The 22915-nt window shown below is 34.9% G+C and overlaps 1 protein-coding gene across 1 annotated transcript in view; it reads left to right on the top strand.

Annotated features, from left to right (window-relative positions):
* Nucleotides 1–22915, top strand: part of LOC117117519 — a gene marked incomplete at its 5' end in the record, with an annotated part of 89320 nt that overhangs the window by 31622 nt on the left and 34783 nt on the right. Inside the window, 11 exons of the mRNA XM_033261823.1 lie at nt 5377–5475; nt 6391–6572; nt 6739–6933; nt 7316–7449; nt 8822–8972; nt 10727–10845; nt 15468–15666; nt 16087–16256; nt 19872–19986; nt 21150–21274; nt 22069–22222. Of these exons, the coding sequence (XP_033117714.1) occupies nt 5377–5475; nt 6391–6572; nt 6739–6933; nt 7316–7449; nt 8822–8972; nt 10727–10845; nt 15468–15666; nt 16087–16256; nt 19872–19986; nt 21150–21274; nt 22069–22222 (1643 nt within the window). The remainder of the gene's footprint in view (nt 1–5376; nt 5476–6390; nt 6573–6738; nt 6934–7315; nt 7450–8821; nt 8973–10726; nt 10846–15467; nt 15667–16086; nt 16257–19871; nt 19987–21149; nt 21275–22068; nt 22223–22915) is intronic.

Here is a 22915-nt window from a genome sequence, read left to right as displayed (position 1 = left end):
GATGCCCTAATCATAAATTTTCTTACCTCAGCCCCAACCATGGTGGGGCTGAAGTGGGTGGTTCCTCAGTCTGTGAAAGTCCCTCCCTGGTTCACCTATCTTTCGAATTCCTGGATCTGCCACTGTTGATTTATTATATAATTATTTTTTCGCTTATTTATAATGCGTCTATTGCAATTTTCACTTTATCCTCTCAAACAGTCCTAAGAACGTTCAGAGTGCGCTACTTCACTGGGGGATTCGCCCCCTTGACCCCGCCGGAGGGCATACGTAATTCGCATAACGGCTCCCCCCCCCCTTCAAAATCCTGGCTACGTCCCTGCTTACAAATTAGGATAATGGTAAAGTTGTATACAAAGTTCCGAACATCGTAATGCAGTTTCAATAGTAAGAAACAGGGATGGCGCCAGGCCATCCCTAAGCCTCATAAGCCTCAGCCACCTCGTATATACAGTACGTCACATTGCTCACACGGTGTATGTGTGGTGTTTTTAGGTAGACGGTATGATTATACATAACGTGTCACCATACAAGCCACGCCCCCTCGGCTGAACCCGTTGTATTTAGAAACTAGTTGAAGATAAAATGAGATAATTACATTCACTCACAACACATCTGTTATCTCACAAATTCGGAAGACACTCGTTTTACAGGCTTTTACAACATCGGCCTATGTACTCAAATACTGCAGAGTTTCCCCATAGGATGGGCTCCAAGGGCAATACAATTTGTTTTTTAGGTCTATTGCATGACGGATCATCTGAAAATATCATACATCAAATTATAAACAGAAAAAAATAATAAATTGCAACAAGGCATAGAAACTACCGGTACTAAAGTACACTAATGTAAAAATGTCTTTCATTAATTTGGTGTTATGGGACATGCCATAACTAAGTACCATACATTTTGAAATGGTAGTTAAATATTTTACAGGTGTGTTCATTTTGGTAATTATCAAAGATTTTCAAGGAGTAAATGTTAATAAACCATATACAGAAAATATTTATCAACTGTACACAAGTCATTTTTAAGTCGTCAAAACTTAGTTTCTTATGGAAGAAAGACTTTTACAATCAAAAAGGAAATGGATAATAGTTTCAATCGCATTGGTCTTGCAAATGGTACGATGCCCAGTGTGTGTGACATATATGTGATCATAACCGTTTCTTGCCCTCTAAATCTAAAATATCGGTTGCTTTAAATAAGTTTGCCCCTTAAAAATTAGTTCATCTAAGAGATAGTAGGCCTGTACCATACTTGGTACATTCTTATACATAATATAACAATTTATTGGTTTTTTTTTCTTCGCTTTTCAAACCAATCTGTATCTTTATTGTGTGATGTTTAGACGCGTCCACACATCTCTAAATAGGGGCTACAGCTGTGTCGAACGATGGACCTACGATGAATAAGGTGAAAGAAAATTATTTTTTTGGCGAACTGAGAGGATACAATTGATTAAAAAAAAAGCGGCCCTTTTAATAATTTTAGATATTATTATAGTCAAGATTAGATGGGCAGAGGTCTAATTCAACAAAGGATCCAGTTAGCACAATGTATAAAAGGAACAGTTAAAAAAAATATGGCGTACCGGTATGTCTTCTCATGGAATGTACTGGAATGTTTTCCCATGGTGTTTATATCAGTGTTAAGTTTGCCATTTTGTTAATGATTTTAACTCTGTTCTGAATTTCTTTCTTTGTTTGTTTGATTTATTCGGCTTTATGTAAAACACGTACACACAATTAAAATACATGAAAATCATTTTTTAAAAAAGCGTCCAAGATCAAAATACAAAAAGGTCGGTTATTACAATAAAACAATAATCAAATTTGAAACAACAATCGACAAAGAGACAAAGCAACCTCAAGCCAAGGATGACCCATAAAGTCAAGTAATGACTTGTTTCCAATGGGGTCCTTTTAACACTAAACGGATTACAAGAACAACCTTTTTGAATGGATTTTATTATTTTAACTCTATTTAATTAATTTCCTACTTCTTTTGTTTGCATGTGCTGCTTTTTGTATGTGCTGCATGATTTTATATTTTATGGATTTTATGTATTTTTATTGTATGTATACTAGAATGTTTTCTCCTAAGAGTGGTGAATAAATCGAAAGATACTGTATGAATGTATACGTTTAATAATTTTTATTTATTTATTTTATTTTATTATCATTTTACTTGGTTATTCCTGACCCCTGCCGGGCCCGGGCCCCGCGGCAGTTTCCCCAGTTGTCACGGCCTCTCGGCGCCACTGTATATAATCGATGCGCTCGATTTGCCGCTGGTTGTTGTTGTTGATAAAGGTGTAACAGAGAGGTCTCGCACGCGAACGAATGTGTGTATGCATTATGTTTAACTATCCATAACGGTTCGTAGCCATCTGTGTTTTTCGTAATTCAAGCGCCTAGACTCTCTGCCTACTCCGTTTTTCTCTCTTACCATGCTTCTCAAAGTTTTAGTATGTAAAGTTTTGGAAATTGAAAATGGTAATATTAAATAATAATAATAATAATAATAATAATAATAATAATAATAATAATAAGAATAAGAATAAGAATAAGAATAAGAATAAGAATAATAATAAGAAGAAGAATAAGAATAAGAATAAGAATAAGAATAAGAATAAGAATAAGAATAATATAAGAAGAAGAAGAAGAATCCCTAGATGGATTTATATACTGTAGCGCAAATAAACGAAGTCTCTATGCGCTCGTAACTAAGAAGAAGAAGAAGAAGAAGAAGAAGAAGAAGAAGAAGAAGAAGAAGAAGAAGAAGAAGAAGAAGAAGAAGAAGAAGAAGAAGAAGAAGAAGAAGAAGAAGAAGAAGAAGAAGAAGAAGAAGAAGAAGAAGAAGAAGAAGAAGAAGAAGAAGAAGAAGAAGAAGAAGAAGAAGAAGAAGAAGAAGAAGAAGAAGAAGAAGAAGAAGAAGAAGAAGAAGAAGAAGAAGAAGAAGAAGAAGAAGAAGAAGAAGAAGAAGAAGAAGAAGAAGAAGAAGAAGAAGAAGAAGAAGAAGAAGAAGAAGAAGAAGAAGAAGAAGAAGAAGAAGAAGAAGAAGAAGAAGAAGAAGAAGAAGAAGAAGAAGAAGAAGAAGAAGAAGAAGAAGAAGAAGAAGAAGAAGAAGAAGAAGAAGAAGAAGAAGAAGAAGAAGAAGAAGAAGAAGAAGAAGAAGAAGAAGAAGAAGAAGAAGAAGAAGAAGAAGAAGAAGAAGAAGAAGAAGAAGAAGAAGAAGAAGAAGAAGAAGAAGAAGAAGAAGAAGAAGAAGAAGAAGAAGAAGAAGAAGAAGAAGAAGAAGAAGAAGAAGAAGAAGAAGAAGAAGAAGGAAGAATAAGAATAAGAATAAGAATAAGAATAAGAATAAGAATAAGAATAATATAAGAAGAAGAAGAAGAATCCCTAGATGGATTTATATACTGTAGCGCAAATAAACGAAGTCTCTATGCGCTCGTAACTAGATGTTGCACTTTTCAGTAACTTCATGTCCTCTGCAGCCAGAAAACCGGCGCACTTTCATCTTTCCACTAGAGGGGCCGAGTGAACCAGTACACCGGGGTAAATCCCAACTCATCTCGAAAGATGTACTGGGTTCTTTAGAGTGCACATGAGCATTTGTGTACACTGGGCCTACGGTTTATAGTCCTTATTCGAGAAGACTTGTTCCACCACCAGAACTATAGGAGCGAGCCGGCCGCAAACCCGTTTCGATATTGTTAGCTGTGTGTGTGTGTGTTAGCCCTGCCTTAACCGCTTGGCCATTTGGTAGCGAATAATACTCTTTCCTTTGTTGCCCAGAAGAGTTGGTTGTTTTGTGACAGGTCCTATTGTTTTTATGACCCAAAAATGCCTGGTTACAAGCTAAAATCCCAACACAAGCGAAAATCCCAACAGCACCAAAGTCCAAGCTTCGACGTTTTGATACCCCAAAATGAGATGCATCCTATCGTAATTTGCTGTCTTCAAATGTCACAAAAATGGCACGTGCGTATTCAAAGATACATTTATGTTTTACACTTAGATGTGAAAAAAGTGGGCGTGGTTGGGCGTTACTCAAAATATCTTGAAAGGGCGGTCGATCCGCTTGAGTCAGCCTGGCCTAGGCAAATTACTCTCTTGAATGGCCCGCTCGAGTTGGCTCTGTCAGTTGCGACCGAAAACTATATAAATAACGTTCTAAAATTTACATCTTTACTTCTAATGAGCACCAAAGTCGAGGAATTTGGTGTAGTAGTAGTTTGTGAGTTATGCTGCCGGAGGGACAAACACACCACAGACAGACAAACGCACACACATACAGACAGACGGAGCTCATTGCAATACCCTCTTAATGACGGAACTCAGCACTTTAAAGACTAACTATACATTCATATTTTTCCTTGCTTACTTGTTGTACCTGTAGTTTCGTTTTTTATTTATCTGCAGCATGGATCTATTTCTTTCCTCCTGCCACACTCAATTTCTGCTATTTTCTGCATTGTCTTCTCCCAACCTCTGTGCCCTCTGTCACAAAAAACTATATTTCTGATGCGTTTTATATACATTTTTAATCCGTTTTTCAATTTTCAATTTCAATTTTATTCAAAAAACACCTCCAAGAAGAACATCAAAATTACAGAGAAAATACAGAAGGAAAACAGACAAATATCGGTTAAAAAACCATCCATCAATCAAATCAATCCAGAACAGCAATTTATGAAATGGAATCCCAGGCAGTACCAGTAAAATTACTCATAATGATATCAAAAAGGAGATAGAAATCCTCTCAAGAGGTCACCATTATTATTTTTAGTGTAAAAAAGTACTGATACTGTCTGAGATTCCATTACCGAGTGATTTTCACATTTTTTTTTTTACAAAAGAGTGAGTATTGCTTATCAAGACAAACTTTTGCAAATGAAAACAAATTATACCTGCAAGTTAACATTACTCTGTCAATTAAAGCACTCTTGTAGGTGGTATCACCATTGGCATCGCAGTTAACTAAGTGTGAGTAAAACCTTTTGGAAATGGAAGAATTATTAAAAATTTGGAAGACAAGGTCAAGTTCCATAATGTCATAAATCTTGGAATTTCAAGAGCAATTAATAAGTTGGTGGTTCTACAATAGTTAGGAAAACCGAGAGATGCTTTAATGCAATACAGTGACTTCTATAGGTCGATACATTGGCAGCTATAAGTTAAAATTAGGGAGAGGTTAGTTTTCAAAACATGTGACTTGACATCAGTTAAAGCCCCATTTTTACACAAACCAATACTTGTAAGGAATAAAAAGCAGGTTGACATTGCGGACTCTATTACCAATTTGTACAGGTACATCACTTTGAAGTTTTTGCTTAGGGCAATAAAATTAATGATTTTCATTTTTACACAGATGTAAAGTAAATTGCAACGAAAAGAAAAATCCTACAAATAGATTTTCACTCGAAGGAAGAGACAGAAAATGGAAAAGAGGAGTTGTATATTACTATAGGTAAATTTTCTATGGTTATTTCAATATAATATAATATTTTGATATTCGTCTTTTAATCGGTAAAATTCAAATAAATACATACATAGGCCTGCACATATACATTGAGGTATTGAACATACTCCATAGGCTGTATTACTATTGTCAATTATTAAAAGGTTGTAAAGAATAAAAAAGGAAGACAGTGTATAGGACCGTAAGTATAATATAAACATGTAGGTGGAAATAAAAACCGTGGTCATATAGGAAAATGATGCTATAATCGTATCGATTTACTTTAATAAAATTGGAATTGTATACTGAATACATCTGTCAGATGAAGTTGTATGTGTTAGGCTGAAATTCACCTGACCTAAGGTATACGCATATGTACATTACATTCATGATGGTGCTTTGTGCCAATGGCGACGACGTTGACCAACAATGATGATAATGATATTATAGTGGATGCTGTGGCATTTGGTAGTGAAATCTCGGAGCATGTAGAGGTAGGGTAAGTTGAGTACTCTTGTATGACATTGCAAAGCAACTGACGACACGGGAGCGAATGTGAAAGTACGTATATACATCAGCATGTGCTCGATAGACAGCTACTTCGGTGACAAAAAGTCATTATTATTCCCTTCATTTAATCTGATGTTTGATGATCTATGATGATCTATGTTATAGTTTTTCAGACCGGTAGGTTTCCAATCCCAGACGTTCATTGAGTACCTAGGTTTTCTATTATGATTTTAGGCTTTGAAATAATCGTAATTATATTATTCTAGATAGATGATGATTATGACGCCTCTGCTACTGCTCTGTTTAGGATGCTGATGTTGATGAATATGACAATGATGGTATAGTGAAGGCAGGTGCAAATCAATAATTAAATATCACAACACTTTATCAATTCTTGATAACCTGTATTTTCAGATGGGAAATTCAGCATCGTAGAGATAACGTCTTCTGGTTTATAAGCACTGATGAGTGGCTACCAAAGTCGGGCACGGGAAATAATGTTGCTAATCTATGTTTAGACCCCGGAGTATTTTTGGAGCTTGAGACTTACAAAATTCGACTCGTTGCTTCCAGGAACAAAGATTTTAGTAACGCTGGTAATTCGACATTGTATTGTTTTGTTGAAACATGGTTTGTTGTGTGAGTGAGATGTGTATATTTTAAAGTTAAAGTTGGTGTTTACTGGAAATTTGAAATAATGACACGAATTAATCGCAAAGCACATGTTTCAACGCAAATTGAATCTTGCTTTTTTATTTGTAGGTCTTGCTACTTCAACCTTCTTAACCAACGAGCGACCTACATTAGGTTACTGTACTGTGTCGCCGTCGAGTGGGATCGCAACTGACACTCCTTTTATGATTAAATGTTTTAATTACACGGATGTTGATACGCCGCTGTCATACCAGTTTTCCATTCGCTCAAACAATGCAACCGAATGGAACATCGTTCACACAGGTCAGAATTATACAATAAAATAAATGAATGAATGATTATAGAGCATTTATAGTTGTCGTTATCACACATTATTAATCCTTTATTTCACCCTAGTGGACAGGCCTCTGTAGGCGTCTACAGGCTGCGTAGGATTTCTGATGGATCAAGTGACCGGGTAAAAGCCCCTGTGTTTTAGGTATTTAGATGGAAGTTAAACCATTATCTGTCCAAAATGAATGACATTTTTCAACTTCTTTTTTTTTTCTATGTTTTAACCATGGTCACCCGGCCCTGTGACACTTTCTTTGGCTGTTACCTGCTTTCGACGCTACTTTCAAAATTAATATGAAAAGATTGTGCAGAGAAAGAAAAAAAAATTTTTTCATGTTTTCTTTCATTTTAGGCACTAGTTCAGAAATGGCAAAAACATCTCCATTTGGGCCAGGAGACCCGGATAAAGACTACATCAGGACCATACGCGTAGTTGTCACAGACGGTATCGGTTCGTTCCGGGTAGATGAAAGCATGACGGTTAAGGTATGAATAGTCATCAATTATTCGAAACATCAATAAGTCGGCCAATTATTATATCATTCACATAAACATGTTACATAGACACATGCTTTTAAATCAGGATACAAAAAAAAACTAATTGTTAAGTAGCATATCTTACAATAAAAATACGTAAGTTCATAAGATTAACGTTAATATCAAAATGTATTTATTACAGAATATATACCTTTTTTATTTGGCCCAATAAAAACAGATAGCATTATAAACAATACTTGTTGGTTCAATGTTGGACAGACGACACCTTTGTGGTCACAGAAGTATGGTGTTTCTTTCTTCGTCTAATATTGTCCAGATTATTTATATTTTTTGACAAAAAACACTGCTGTATGTCCACGGTGTGCCAATGTAACACTTAAAATAATGTGTCAGTTGTTGTATTAGGTAGGTTGGCGCTCAAATATGCCCCTAAATAATTTGATGATCTGTCCAGAGTTTCTACCGATTTATAAGGACGCGAGCTGTGTAAATATGCTAATTTTTCATTTTCATAATTAATATTTTACTGATCAGGAAATTTACGCTAAATACATAATTCCCATAAAAACTTTATAATTTGGGAGAAATTGTAATTTCCTTTATGTCGTTGCCGTTGTAGTAAATTGTTTGTTACCACGATATAAATAAAGTTTGGAAAGTCCGATTGGTTTCAGAACTCACATCGATTCTCAAAGAAAACCACATCATGGGGAGGTTATGCTGCGCAGCATAGAAGGAGCATTTCTCTTTTCAATTTTTAATTTTTTGGTTTTTTGTAGTTAAAAATATATTAATAACTATAAAAAATATCTCTATATCATGATTATGTCCAGTATTTTTTTTATTAGTATTCTGTGCAATTTTGATGTCATTTATATATTGTTAAAAATAAATAAACAAACAAATAATAGTTTAATAACTATTATTTCTTAAAATATATTTAATAATTTGTACTATTCTCTATCTTGACAAAGTTAAGTGTTTTTATTTATTATAGTTCTGTGCAATTTTTATGTAATTTATATATTATAGTTTCCTTTTACTTCCTTACATTTCTTTATCATTTCTTTTCCTTTCTTAAGTTTCCTTATCAATTATTTCTCTTTCATTTCTCATGTTCCTTATTATTTCTTGGATTTTATGTTCTTATGTTCTTTATCTTTTCTTTCCGTTTAGTCATCACAAGACGTTGTGTAAATGGCTGAACATCCACTTCCTGTTCTTTTCATATTTGTCAATCCTGCTTAAGTGAATAAAAAGCGGCAATTTCTCTTCACTCGATGTATAAACTCTTCTTTATTTGGATGCATAGCAAAATCTCTAGATTTTCTATAAAAAAAAATTTGTTTTTTAAATATAGGTGTTGAGTATGCCGATAGCTATGATGCTAAATAAAGTAGATGTTGTCATAAATGATATAGAGAACTATGTTTCTGGAGGTGACACTGCTGGTGCTTCCAACCTTATTAGCGCAGCCGCCGGCATTATCAACATGGATTCTAACTCCACAGGTAGAGTTGATCATGTTGTTTCTTTTATTTCATAAGGAAAATATGTCAGAAACTTAACAGCATTTTAGAGAGCAAATTATAAAACCAATTGTTGGGAGCACAGAACCATTATACCTCCATGACAGAACTAATGCACTTGGTCTGTAAAAGTAGAGACAAGAAACATGTTGACTGGTGTTAGTGGAATATGCTAAAAGTAAACGAATGTAATGTCTAGGAGGCTAGGGCGGATGCTTGATTTGGCGGTGAGGAGAGCGTGCAAGGGTACATCGGTTTTGAAAGGTGGCGTACATTTCGTGGAAATGGTAGCTAGGCGGCCGAAAATGACACTTTTATATAGTAAGATTTATCATTATGAAATCACCATTATATAGTCAAAATGGAGCGCCAACAAATTCTCATGATCTTTTATCAGAGATTTCGGCAACCACAGAGACCTAATTAATATGCGTGATATACCATAGAAAATAAAAGTTAAAACATTGTCATTGATATATTTACTTAACCTACTTCAAAGCCGTGAAAACATTTCTGGAAATAGTACCTTCAGATTGCCGAAAATGACACTTTTATATAGTAAAATTCATCATCATCACATCACCATTATACATGAAGCGCCAGCAAATTTCTCATAATCTTTTATTTTATTTTATTTTATTTTATTCATTTGGCATGACGGCTCAGGAGTCACAAAAGCGGAAAATCCACTGTCGCCCGAAGGACGTGCGGCTCTCCCAATACACAAATTACCAAAAACAAAATAAATATATAAACAGGGATTTTCGGCAATCACAGAGATCTAAATAATCTGTGTGATATACCATAGAAAAGTCAAATTAAAAAACATTGTTTTTGATGTATTTACTTTACCTACTTCAATTACCTACTTCAAACACACCCATTTCAGTCCCACTATAGTTGGGGCTGAGGTGGTAAAATTTGTGGAAATAGTAAATTTAGATTGGGTCATTTATGCAGTTTATATATGTAGGGGGAGAGGGGAACGTGTCCCTTTTCCCCCATGATCTGCGCGCATGGGAGCACAAGAATCCACACCTCCTCAGTTCCAAACATGGTTCGAGAATATGGACCTCTGGGTGCCCGGAAATTGCACTCTCATACCTTAAAAATCTTACCAATAATTCATGCCAACAATAAATTCTTTTCTTAATACAATTTAGGAGAATGCGCTTGCACCGTTTGACTCCCTACATCCGCATCCACCCCAGAGAGGTTAGAAAAGTTTTAAGAATAACACATAGCCTAACAGACAGGAATCCTGCATCGGACATGCTCATAGAGAGAATAAGATAACCTTCTGAAAAATGTTATTAAGAACCGCTTTTATGGAAAGAGGAAAAAGAAGAACTGCGTTCCTCAATTATTAATTTAAAGTTAAACAATAATAATAGACAGTATTTCTTGCTAAAACGAAGAGCAGAAAACAGAAATTTCTGAAACAATGGATGACAAGCAGGTTATCAACATCATTTTTTAAATAAACTTAATCCAGTTCCAAATGAGTAATTATCTTGAATTCTTTTTTTTAAAATTAATTAATACAATTTAATTGAGAATACATTGCTAAACGGATCATTCACAAAACTTAGTGTGTGATTGAATCAACAACAAAAAAAAAAAGTAAGATAGCTACCATCGTCATAACGATTATTATTGTTTATAGAAGTTTTATATTATTTTTTTTAATTTTCCTTATTTTATTTTTTAATTGATATATTTTATTTTTAATTCAGAGGGACGTACGTTTTCGACTTCTTTGATGATAACCGAAGTTGTTGGACTGGATTTGAATAACGTAGGCGATCAAACATCAGCAGAATACAATACCCTCGTTGACAAAGTTACCGCTTGGGTAAGACTAATCACCTAACCCCTCTAACATGTGCGTTGGTAGTAGCCTAAAGCCGGGCACTCACTGCGTCGTACAACGAATGTAAAAATGATAAATCCAAATACACTCCCTTTGAGTGCTAGGTCTAGAAGACGGGACACCGTCTGCTGGTTGTCGGTGACAGTTTGACCAATGGTGACGCCAGGATGTTGTCCCCAATGAGAAAAAGTGGACGTGGTGGGGCGTCGCTAAAAACCTTCAGAAAGAGGTTCATTGACGTATCCCCCCAAATATGAAAATTTAGGGGTTTGCAAAGGCTTATTTAATCGATTATAGTCTTAATATGTACAAAATACATGTAACTTTTTTTTTCCCCAACGAATTGTGAGGTGGGGAAATGGGGAAAGGACTCCCCGACGGAGGGGGGGGGGGTTGTAGCCGCCACTGAGTTTGACCGGATCGTTACGATCCGTTGCGTGCGCGTTGTGGCATGTGTTTTTTTTTATAAAATCGCGTCGGTCGATGACTATTAGTCGTTTGTAATCCGGATCCTGCTAACCGTTAGCTGTTGTGTGTGAACCTAAGCCTAAGTGAAGTACCGTATGCTAATCTGGGTTATGTTGGTTGATTATAGTACACCAGTGATTGCGCGACAATTCTAGCGTTCGCTACGCCGCGCACAAGTTCACACCACTCGATTAACGTTAAGTTAGCGTAACACGTTTCATAACATAGCCTTACTTACAAATTGTCTTGCGCGCTAATGGTTATATTAAATGCTTTTGTTATGCTCCATTTTAAAACATTTAAAAATCTTCCTATTTAACAAAGCCTCCATTTCTGATCTCAAAACAGCTGCACTTCATTTGAGAGACAAATTTTTCTCGAGTGATCCATCCACAAACTGATTGTTATTCTCATGTGAGATTGAAGAGCTAATCTCCAAAAATGTTCCTTCTAAGTTGTCTCACTCTCGCCCAACAAGTCCGTGGATAAAAATGAAATGGAAATAGAAAAAGCATAGATTTTATTTAAAACAAAAAGCCAAGGTAAGCAACAACCCAAAAGATTAGTCAGCTTTCAAATCTTTTCAGCGCAACCTTCAAATAGAAATAAGAAGAAACTACTGGTCATATCAGAACTCAATGATTAACAATCCCGAGTATAAAAACCATTCTGGCGTTTCATTAAGGCTAAAAAGCAAGACACACCCAAAACCCAACCACCTAAGAATGGAGATAGGATTATTTTTGACCCCGAAGCAAAAGCAGAGAGCTTCAAAAATCAATTTAAGTCGGTCTTTACCAAAGAAAATCTGACAACGCTACCACAACCTGACACCCAACACCAGTATCCTATTTTTAACATGCTTGAAATCAGAAATGATGGGGTCCCTAAATTGCTTCAGATCTTAGACACCCTGATCTCATCTCAGCCATAATCCTGAAAGATCTAGCAAGCGAAATTTCCCCGATCCTTACGTTAATCTTCCAACAGTTTATTGATACTGGAGACCAGATTAACAGGGTGTCCATGGGTTCCCCTTTAGCCCCTGTTCTGGCAAATCTCTTCATGGGGCACCATGAAAAGATAGGGCTTGAACAGTATAAAGGTCCCAGCGGCTTATTTTATAGACGTTATGTTGATATTTTATGTTTACTCCGCAATGAGGAGGACGTTCCTATATTTTTTGAATATCTTAATTCACGTCACCCTAACATTAAGTTTACCTTTGAGAAAGAAGTTGAACAAAAACTTCCTTTCCTGGATGTATTAATTTCCAAATCAAAACATGCGCTAGCTTCTGTCTTCCGGAAACCTACTCGGCTCCTTACTAATTATTTTAGTTTTTGTTCATTCAAACTCGGACTGGTCTGGACGCTATTTGACAAGACATTCAAAATTATTTGTAGCTAAATGGGTTTTCATGAAGACCTTAAAGCCTTAATATCCATCCTAAGGAAAAATATGTTTCCGCTACACATCATCAATAAAATAATTTCGAAATAATTATCTTGATTCTGTATGCTCCTCCAATAAACGTTCTAAACCATCTGAGGCAATTGTTATAGATGCCACACATACCACCACCTTTTATTTTAAAATTCCATGGATATCGGCCCCTTTTCTAAGATTGCCTTGCATAAAATTCATTGGCTTTCCCAGCAATTATGTAATGATTTTGATTTTAAGTTGGTTTTTTTCTTCATTTAAAATCAAAAAATTGTTTTCAGTGAAAGATCCTGTCCCTGCCAGTCTCCTCTCTCGTATTGTATATAAATGTGTCTGTGCTGACTGTAATGCCAGCTATGTCGGAGAAACTAGCCGACACTTCTCAAAACGCGTGCACGAGCACTTAGCAAATGATAGGAACTCTCACATCCAACACCTTAAAATTCACGTAAATGCATGCAAACTTGTTGTTTCCATATTCTTGATTCCGCCCCATCAACGCATTATCTCAAAATAAAGGAGGCATTACATATTCAATGGGAGAAGCCCTGACTTAACAAACAACTCTACCATGTTAATTTAACTTTGTCATTCTGATTCTGATATTATTCCGTTTACCATTTATACATTTGTTTTTATTCATGATCTTGGTGTTCACAACTTGATACGGTTGAATTACGTATAGATTGAAACTTCACTTCGTTTAAATAAGATTGCCTATATGGAATCTCTGTACAATGATGATGACACTAGGATCTGTCGAAACATGTATGTCTGTCTCTTATACACATCTAGATGTGTATAAGAGACAGTGTATAAACTCTTCTTTATTTGGATGCATAGCAAAATCTCTAGATTTTCTATAAAAAAAAATTTGTTTTTTAAATATAGGTGTTGAGTATGCCGATAGCTATGATGCTGCGGGGGGCCGGGGGTGGGCCGGGCCCCCCACTTTTTGGCCAAAAATATATATGTATGGAGATTTTTGTATGATCGGAAATGCAAGAAAAGGAGAGGAGAAGGATGGGAAAGAGAATGTTTATCCAGTACCCGACCGAGTCACATTTTAGGGAGTTTTGATCAATTCCGACGAAATTAGAATTTAGAACAAAAAAACTTTTCGTGCATTTTTTAATGTTAAAGCAAAGAGTATAAATAGAACTATTTATTATTTAATATAACTATTAATACTCTTTGGTTAAAGCTCGTGCTTGCTCTCCTTTGCCTTCTAAGTTATAACACATAGTCCCAAACTCAAGAAAGAAAATTTAAGATAGATCGTTTTACCTAAAAGAAGGGCCTCAATCTGTAATGATGTTGAAAGAATATGTTCGTAATAAATAAAGCTATAAGGAAAATGCTTATATTCAGTTTAAAAAAACGAGTGTGGCCATATATAACATAAGAGAATTTCTTGTTGAGGTAAGCCAATTTCCTGTAAAAATTGCACATTTTAGGGAGTTTTGATCAATTCCGACGAAATTAGAATTTAAAAAACAAAAATTTTTCGCGCGCTTCACGCGCATATTTTAATGTTACAGCTTGTACTTGTTCTCCTTTGCCTTCTAAGTTATAACACATAGTCCCAAACTTGAGAAAGAAAATTTAAGATAGATCATTTTACCTAAAAGAAGGGCCTCAATGTGTAATTATTTTGAAAGAATATGTTTATAATAAATAAAGCCATAAGGAAAATGCTTATATTCTGTTTAAAAAAACGAGTGTGGCCATATATAACATAAGAGCATTTCTTGTTGAGGTAGGCCAATTTCCTTTAAAAATTGCACATTTAGGGAGTTTTGATCAATTCCGACGAAATTTAAAAACAAAACAAAATTTTCGCATTTGTTACGGTTAAAGCTTGTGCTTGCCCTCCTTTGCCTTCTAAGTTATTTAAAAAAATAATAGTCCCAAACTTGAGAAAGAAAATTTAAGATAGATCGTTTTACCTAAAAGAAGGGCCTCAATGTGTAATGATGGTGAAAGAATAGTCCCATGATTGTAATTAATACTAACCACGATGAAAATGCTTATATTTAGTGTGGCCTATATTAATAATAAAATAAGCCCTATGTCGTATTGTTTTCTATATGATGGGTGGGGGAGTATCACCCAAGACCCCTGTTACACGCCTGCTTATAAGTGGGGCCCCCCACTTTGAAAAACGTTCCGCCGGCCCTGCTATAATTGTATAATATACATTTTAACGTTAAAATAGAAGAATTTGCGATAGTGAATAAAAAGTTGCCCCAAACAGGATTCTAATCCGAAACTTCTACTGTGTATGCAGAGCCCTTAACCAGTTGGGTATTTGAAACTCCATTGCGAATTGAAATTCGAATAAAGCAACTAATACTTTGCACTCCTGCACATGCGTAGCTTGACAGCGCTATTTCTTTATGTATGGAAAATAAGAGATCAATATGATACGCCCTCTTCTAATAAACAATTTACGACAAGACAGGATTGGTTAAATAACTAAATCATGCGCTAGAGGTACACTGTTTTGCTTTATAATATAAATGATATAATATTATATATATAATAATGATATTATATAATATACAGAAGAGTAATTAGCCCCAACCGGGATTCGAACCAGGACCTTCTTAGTGTGAGCGATCTCCTTAACTTACCTGTGTTGATATGAGTCGTTAAGGTTTGTTAACTATTCGCTTTGTTTACTACAGTTTGATGAAGTACTAGGCTCAGATGAACTATATCTTGAAACAGAAGTACAGACGTTCATTGCATCCGAATCTATTGTGTTGGTGGGTTTCATATTTACACTAGAATCAACTCACACCACATCAAGCATAGCCACAGTCCTTGAAACGACGTCTCAAACTGGTGAAATCAGCTACAACACTGGTCCGTTTACAGTAACAGGTAAGAATTCCCTTTACATCATTTTTATCATCAAATCACATGTGTGTTCACTTAGTCAGCTCTGCTCATGGGTGTAATGTATTTCATGATTTCCCGTGCGTGTTAGTTATCATTTATTTTTCATTGGTGTACTGTAATTAACCCCTCGTCATCGGCATCTGTCATCACCACTGGTGGGTGTATCACATGTTACTTTTGTATGACATCACATGTTCTTAAACATCCCTCATGGATGTATGCCATCACCAATATATTTTATGTGTTGTCATAACTTGTCATGCGTGTATGTCGTCACTTCTTATGGATGTATGCCATTATCAGGAATTATGTTATCACCTACCATGCATAAAATGCCTTCAACTTTCATTGATTTATTCATCATAACCAAGATAAATTCAAGTTTATATCATCTGCTGACAGCTCGAACTTCGTCAGAAACTACTGCCCAATTGGTTGAACTTAGAAGAGTGATGGTCGATGGATTGTACGAATTAAGCAAAAACATCCCCAGTATTGGTATAATGAAACAGATGTCCAATGCTATGTATTCGGTGGCCAGCAAGCCAGATCAACTTAGTCAAGAATCGAAGGTGAGCTCAAGGGATTAAAAATGTATATATTATTGATCGATTGCTATCCGATTGATTGATGTACTGACAGACATTTGGCCCGACGGACGGATAGATAGACAGATAGACTGAATGATTGTTTGATTGATTGATTGTTTGTGTCATGGTTCGGGAAGCCTCAGTATTGATTTAGTTCAGAGTCGACTACTAAGGTTTGGTGGATAAAACCAAATACCCATACGGAACAAAATACGTTTTCAGGCAGACTACAATCACTGTAATTTTATTCCAATCTACACAGTATCTTTATTCCGATCTACACAGTACCTTTATTCCGATGTACACAGTAACTCAGGTATGCACCGCCCATACAAAAAAAGCCCTAAAATATAATTATAATAATTACTATTACAAACTTATTTAATTATTATCATTATCACAAAAAATCAATTGCAACAATTAACTGATATATTAATATAACATAAGCATTTACCATTTAATTAAACTCACTATAACATTGTCACTTAAAAGTCATTACATTATGGTATGCATGAAATAACATGTATAATAATTATTAGAATAATGATCTCAGTACCTGCATCAATAACACTAAATTGGTAGACACACTACGATTAAATACGGTATGCCATCACAGGATAAAACTAGACTTATTAAAATAAAGATTACTAGGATACATTTTATGCGAAAATTTACATTTATTAGTTTTAACCAAATACAACATAATATACTTATATCAATTTAATTCATAACAATCATTATAATCATTCATATTACTGAATATTATAATCGGTGAATAGCAAGTTAGAAATATATTAAGTTACTTACAGTATCGGAAAGGATACATCTTAACAAAACAAATATAATTAAACGTCTTACTCCGACGTAAACCAAAGGCATTCTGCCGATACAACGCTCACGCAGACGATGCTGATAATGATTGGGAACTTGCACATACATTTAACAGGTTTTTCATTGATAAAGTTACAAAGCTCAGAGAAAAACTTCAGGAAGCTCATCAAGGCATTGAGCATTTTCATGCCAATATTGAAACATATGATCATCACTTTCAACTGTTCACGCTTGTTGATGATGCTGATGTCTTCAAACTAATCAAGTCCGCACCAGATAAATGCTGTGACGCTGATACTTTTCCTACTAAGATATTGTCCCTTTTAGACACTATGGTACCAATATATCGACAAATAATTAACACATCTCTTTCAACAGGTATTTTTCCAAGCAAGCTGAAAATTGAAATTATCAGACCAATTCTCAAGAAGCCATCTCTTGATCCTGATGTGCTTTCCAATTATCATCCCGTGTCAAATATTCCATTTCTTTCTAAAATAATTCAAAAGGCTGTAGCAGCTGAATTGGCACTTTACCTAACCGAACATGGACTTTATGATTTACTTCAGAAGTACACAATGATCTTATCATTCAAATTGATAGGGGATACTGTATTTTATCTGTCTTTCTTGATCTATCCTCTGAAATTGCTTTACTTGTGTTTTTAAAGGTCTTTTACCAGGAGATAGAAAATGAAATATCATTGTGATTTTTGCTATTAATGTTTCCACATAAGTCGATTAATTATTGTTAAAGGTAGTTTTCTAAGCTATTTTAGTTTAAATATGGTATGTTACTTTTTATTTTAAAATATGTTTTATGTGTTTTTTGTCTGTATGTACTTTGTGTAGTGTTATTGCAAATGAATAAATTTTAAAAAAAATGTTTGTTGATGCGGGTGCGACACTACCTGTTCTGTCATACAAAATCATGTTTGTAAGGGACAAATGTTGTGTCTTTACAAAACATATTTTGTAAAAGACAAAACCATGTTTGTCTGTACAAACCATGTTTTGTAATAGACAAACCATGTTTGTCTGTAAAAACATATTTTATAAAAGGCAAAACCATGTTAGTCTGTACAAAACATGTTTTGTAAATGACAAAACCATGTTTGTCTTTTACAAGACGTGTTTTGTAAAAGACAAACCATGTTTGTCTGTACAAAACAAGTTTTGTAATAGACAAAACCATGTTTGTCTTTACAAAACATCTTTTCCAAAGACAGACATGGTTTTGTCTTTTACAAAACATGTTTTGTCTTTTAAAAAACATGTTTTGTACAGACAAACATGGTTTTGTCATTTACAAAACATGTTTTGTACAGACAAACATAATTTTGTCTATTACAAAACATGGTTTGTACAGACAAACATGGTTTTTGTCTTTAAAAAAAAAATATGTTTTGTAAAGACAGAATAACTTTCGTTTGCAGTATTACAAAACATGATTTGTCACTTACAAACATGGTTTGTGCGACAGAACAAGTGGTGTGTCGTTTTGGCGCCCCGTCGTCATTGTAAATAGGCATTTTTCTTTTTGACTACGCGGCCAGTCTACTACGAACTAATGGACCGTGACGGCAATGCCAAGACACTGTTCGCGTACTACACCAAGAGCTGTTTCCGTTATTTTTTTAAGGCGATTACGACTACGCAGCACACGGACGTAGGCCTACGGATGGGAGTTAGTCGACCATGGTTTTATTACCAGAGAACAATGTTCCCTTGTTTTATATTTGAAAAAGGAAATGTGAAAAAAAAAACTTTAGTCAAACACTGTATACAGAATAAAAAGTTTCCAGAAAACTCTGAGTGATGTTTCGCTGTTGGCTAGGATCTACCTAGGCTGGGCCTAGCCTAGCCTAGGTGTCAAAAGAGTCGTTAACCGGGAGAAGAGGAGTGTCAGGCCTGCTCAGGCAATTTGCTAAATGCACCGATGATGTACAAATAAATAACAATTTTAAACACAGGTATTTATATAGTAAGTCTTGATACACGAAATCAAGGGCGGATGCCCTAGCTAGCGGCACCAGATAATGTGTTTCTCCTACACGAAATCCACCCTGACAAGGATAGGCTAGCCTAGCCTAGGCTAAGCCAAGGCCCTTTTTTTCACTATACCCTGATTTACCTAATTTTATGTTGTGACTATTCATTTCTCATTTATTGCATGTGTATAAACAGGTCTTCATAAAACATTTCATTACTCACTTGTTTTAATAATTAATTCATTATTAAACGAACAATGCTCGATCGCGGATGCGATGAAAATTGCAACCCCTATCAAAAAAGTTAACAGCAGTTTGCCAAACAATCCGGTGATCTGATTGGTCAATATTAGGGTAGTCACCACAACTCCAAATTCAGAAATTGGGGTTGTCGCGGAAGCTGTCACAACGCCGATTTAGCCAATAAGGTTTGTGAGCATGCGCAGATGTCTGTTACGCTATATTAGTTCGTAGTAGACTGGCCGCGTAGTCAAAACGAAAAATGCCTAATGTTCGAATATGAGGCTGCTCAAGTTGGGTGTAATGTACCTTTGTGGAGTATCAATCAACAAGTTCACAACTGACCAATCAGAATAGTGCCAATAATACACGCCTGTCCAACAGGCACACGTGTTTTTTCACAAACGCACATGTTTACGTATATTTACGGTATATTTTTGTTGGACAGCTAACACTATCCAAGGGGCGGAGCTTACAGGAGAGGTTCATTCTTACAATAGTTTAAAGTAGTACTTATATTATATATTTTGTTTCAGTCGAAATTAATAGCGGCTGCGGAAAACTTTGCATATGCGGTTGACTCCATTTCGGGTGGGGATGTAAGTGCAGAAGAAGTTGAAGACGCCGTGAAAACAGTTATGAGCGCATTAGGTAATTATTGAAGCCAGCAAACAATTTTAGGAAACAGTTAAAAAGTATTTTATATACTTTCCGGAAACAGTGTAGGACCGTTTCGGCCGCGAACTCGGACCGGCCGTAATGTATCACATCAATTCGGATTCATTGGATGACTAATAAGTATGTTAATACTGCTAATATCTGTATTGACATAAAAGTAATAAAAAGAAATACTTGAAAGCAGACAACATGTTTTATTTATGTCAGTTCGCCAATGGAAGCTTGGGCAGGTAATTTCTCTAAGGAAAAAAATCCATGCCAAGTATAATAAATGAATTAAAAATGATATCAAATGAATTAATTAATATGAAGTAATTTTGTTTGTTCCTGAAGTCCATTGAATGTGTAGGCCTACAATTGGTTTGAAGGGTAGTTGTAGAGCCCAGTTGTTTAATGCAATTCTAACTGGCCATGGACAACAAAGCACTTTGTGACCTAACATAATAGGCGCTATATATATATATACTAAATACTAAAATAACATTAACTGGCCTATTCCCTGCATTGACAGAAACACTTTGAATACTTTAATTCATGGGAGTTTCAATCCAATGTTTTAAAATGACGGCTAATCTCGCCAACAAAACAGGCCTTAGAGATTCCACATACTAATTTGTAGAAAACTAATTTTTAATTCTAAGTGAAAAAACATATAATTTGATTAATTCCTATTTTAGATATTTGCAAAACTATTCTTAAGTGTACTACTGATTGAAGGTATTAGTTGAAATGTAATGTTATTATTTTTATTATTTATTTATGTAATACATTTTACAATGCTCAAATAATAAGTATCCTCATCTAAATGAAAAATTTATATATTATATTAATACGTATTTTGTCTGCTAATTGAAGAAATTATAAATTAATATGTATTACAGATTTTACAACAGTATACTAAAGTATACTATTGACTGAATGTATTAATAGAAATATAATGTTATTATTTATTATTTTTTTAATTATTTCATTTGTGTGCTATTTGTTATAATGATAAATTGATTTGCTAGAAATTATAAATATTAATTTTGTTAAATCATATTATTTTGTTATGAATTTGATTATGTAATATTTGTTATAATGATAATTTATTAGAAACTATTATTAATTATTATCGGTGAATCATCAAATCCCAGGAAAGTCTTTCGCGGAATCCAAGAATGATGTTGCCAGTGACGAGGACGCTTCAGAAACAGAGAGTACTGATGAAAGCGATGAAGTTTTTGGAACAGAATCTCCATTATCTGCAAGTGAACAGTTGGTAAGTTTACATTTTCCAATAGAATATTTAGAGGGAGTCGTTTATACATGTTTAATTTAATTGTGATTTTAAAGTAAATGCATAAAAATAAAATGCATAGAATACAATTGAACTTTAAACCTTGTACCAAGTACATGAACAATTACTTACTAAAATTGTCAGTAACCGCATTTGTCATGAATAACGCTAAATAACCGGTCATTTAATATCTACATAACACGTGTTTTTTAACCGTTTAAATAATCGGTAAAAACCTTGCAGTAGCAATGAGCCCGGTGATATAAAAGCAACATTGCTGCCATCCCTGGCCCATTTATGAGATTATAATACGTGTTAACTAGAAGTATACCGTAAGACGCCTCATGAAACAAATAACTCGCTTCCTAATAATTTATTTTAATGCAATAACTCTGAAATAATGAATGTTAAAGGCACACGATTATGATAAAGCATGATTAGATTGTCAAATGCTCAGGTTAACTTAGCACTATAGAGCATTAACTGTTATATTGCAGCAATAGTTGGATCTTGATTATACTTAGTAACAGTAGAACCCCTATTAAGGCGACACCTTCAGAAACAAAAATAGTATCTGATTAATAGGGGGTGTCCCCAGAAAATCTCTTGGCCGTAGTGTTAAAAGATATACGTTTCTCGTTTTGTGGCCGAAAAGTGTCCCCGGCAGTACGAATGTCCCCCATTAATAGGGGTTCTAATATATTTATGATAATTATTGTGTCACAGACAATCCAAATGAATTAATAATTCTTTTTGTATTTTAAATATCTTCGTAGAAATTGGAAAACGCAGAGATGGGATTGTATGTGATGGCTCTACTGCAGAATAAAGTGGCGTCGATGATGGTCACTGGACAAAATAATGTTATCATTGATTCTGGAGACATAGCATCGGAAGTTAGCAAAGCCTTCACGGAAAGTTTAAGCAATGGTGAGTAGCAGCCCTGAAGGAATAATCCATGGCTGCCAAGGAATTTCCAATCGCTAAGCTACCCTTATTTAGGAAAAATTGTATTAACTTCATTTTTTGAGACTTCTGTCTTATATGGCTATTAATTGAATATTGTATCCATTGACCATATCAAACATGCTTTTATTTATGGCCTTTCCAAAGGAGCGAAGCTCCGGGGAGGCTATTATTTTTGCCTATGTTCTTCATGTTGTCGTTGACGTCGTTATTGTTGCCACTGTCGTTGTTGGTCACTTGTTTGTTACCACGATATCTAAAGTTTGATAAGTCCAATTGATTTCAAACTTGGCAGAATGCAAGATGGTAATGGGAAGACGGAGCCTATTATTTTTGGTACGTCTGTGAATAGGCTATTTGATCATTTGCATAATTATTATTTCACTGATCAGGTAATTTAGGTTAGTTACCAAGGTAACTAAAGTTTGGCAAATCTTACTGGCACAATGCAAGATGGTAATAAGAGAACGGAGCCTATTGTTTTGGTACGTGTGTGTGAACATGCTAATTGTTCATTAGCATAATTAAAATCGAGTAATTTAGGCTAGTTACCACGATAACTAAAGTTTAGTAAGTCCGATTGATTTCAAACTTCGGAGAATGCAAGATGATAATAAAAAGACGGGCCCTATTGTATTTGGTACGTGTGTGAATATG

This window comes from Anneissia japonica, unplaced genomic scaffold (assembly GCF_011630105.1).
Source record: "Anneissia japonica isolate Jap-2015-1 unplaced genomic scaffold, ASM1163010v1 scaffold288275_len480233_cov166, whole genome shotgun sequence".
NCBI lineage: Eukaryota > Metazoa > Echinodermata > Crinoidea > Comatulida > Comatulidae > Anneissia > Anneissia japonica.
Note: the sequence above shows the minus strand (reverse complement) of the source record. Positions and strands in the feature narration are given on the sequence as shown.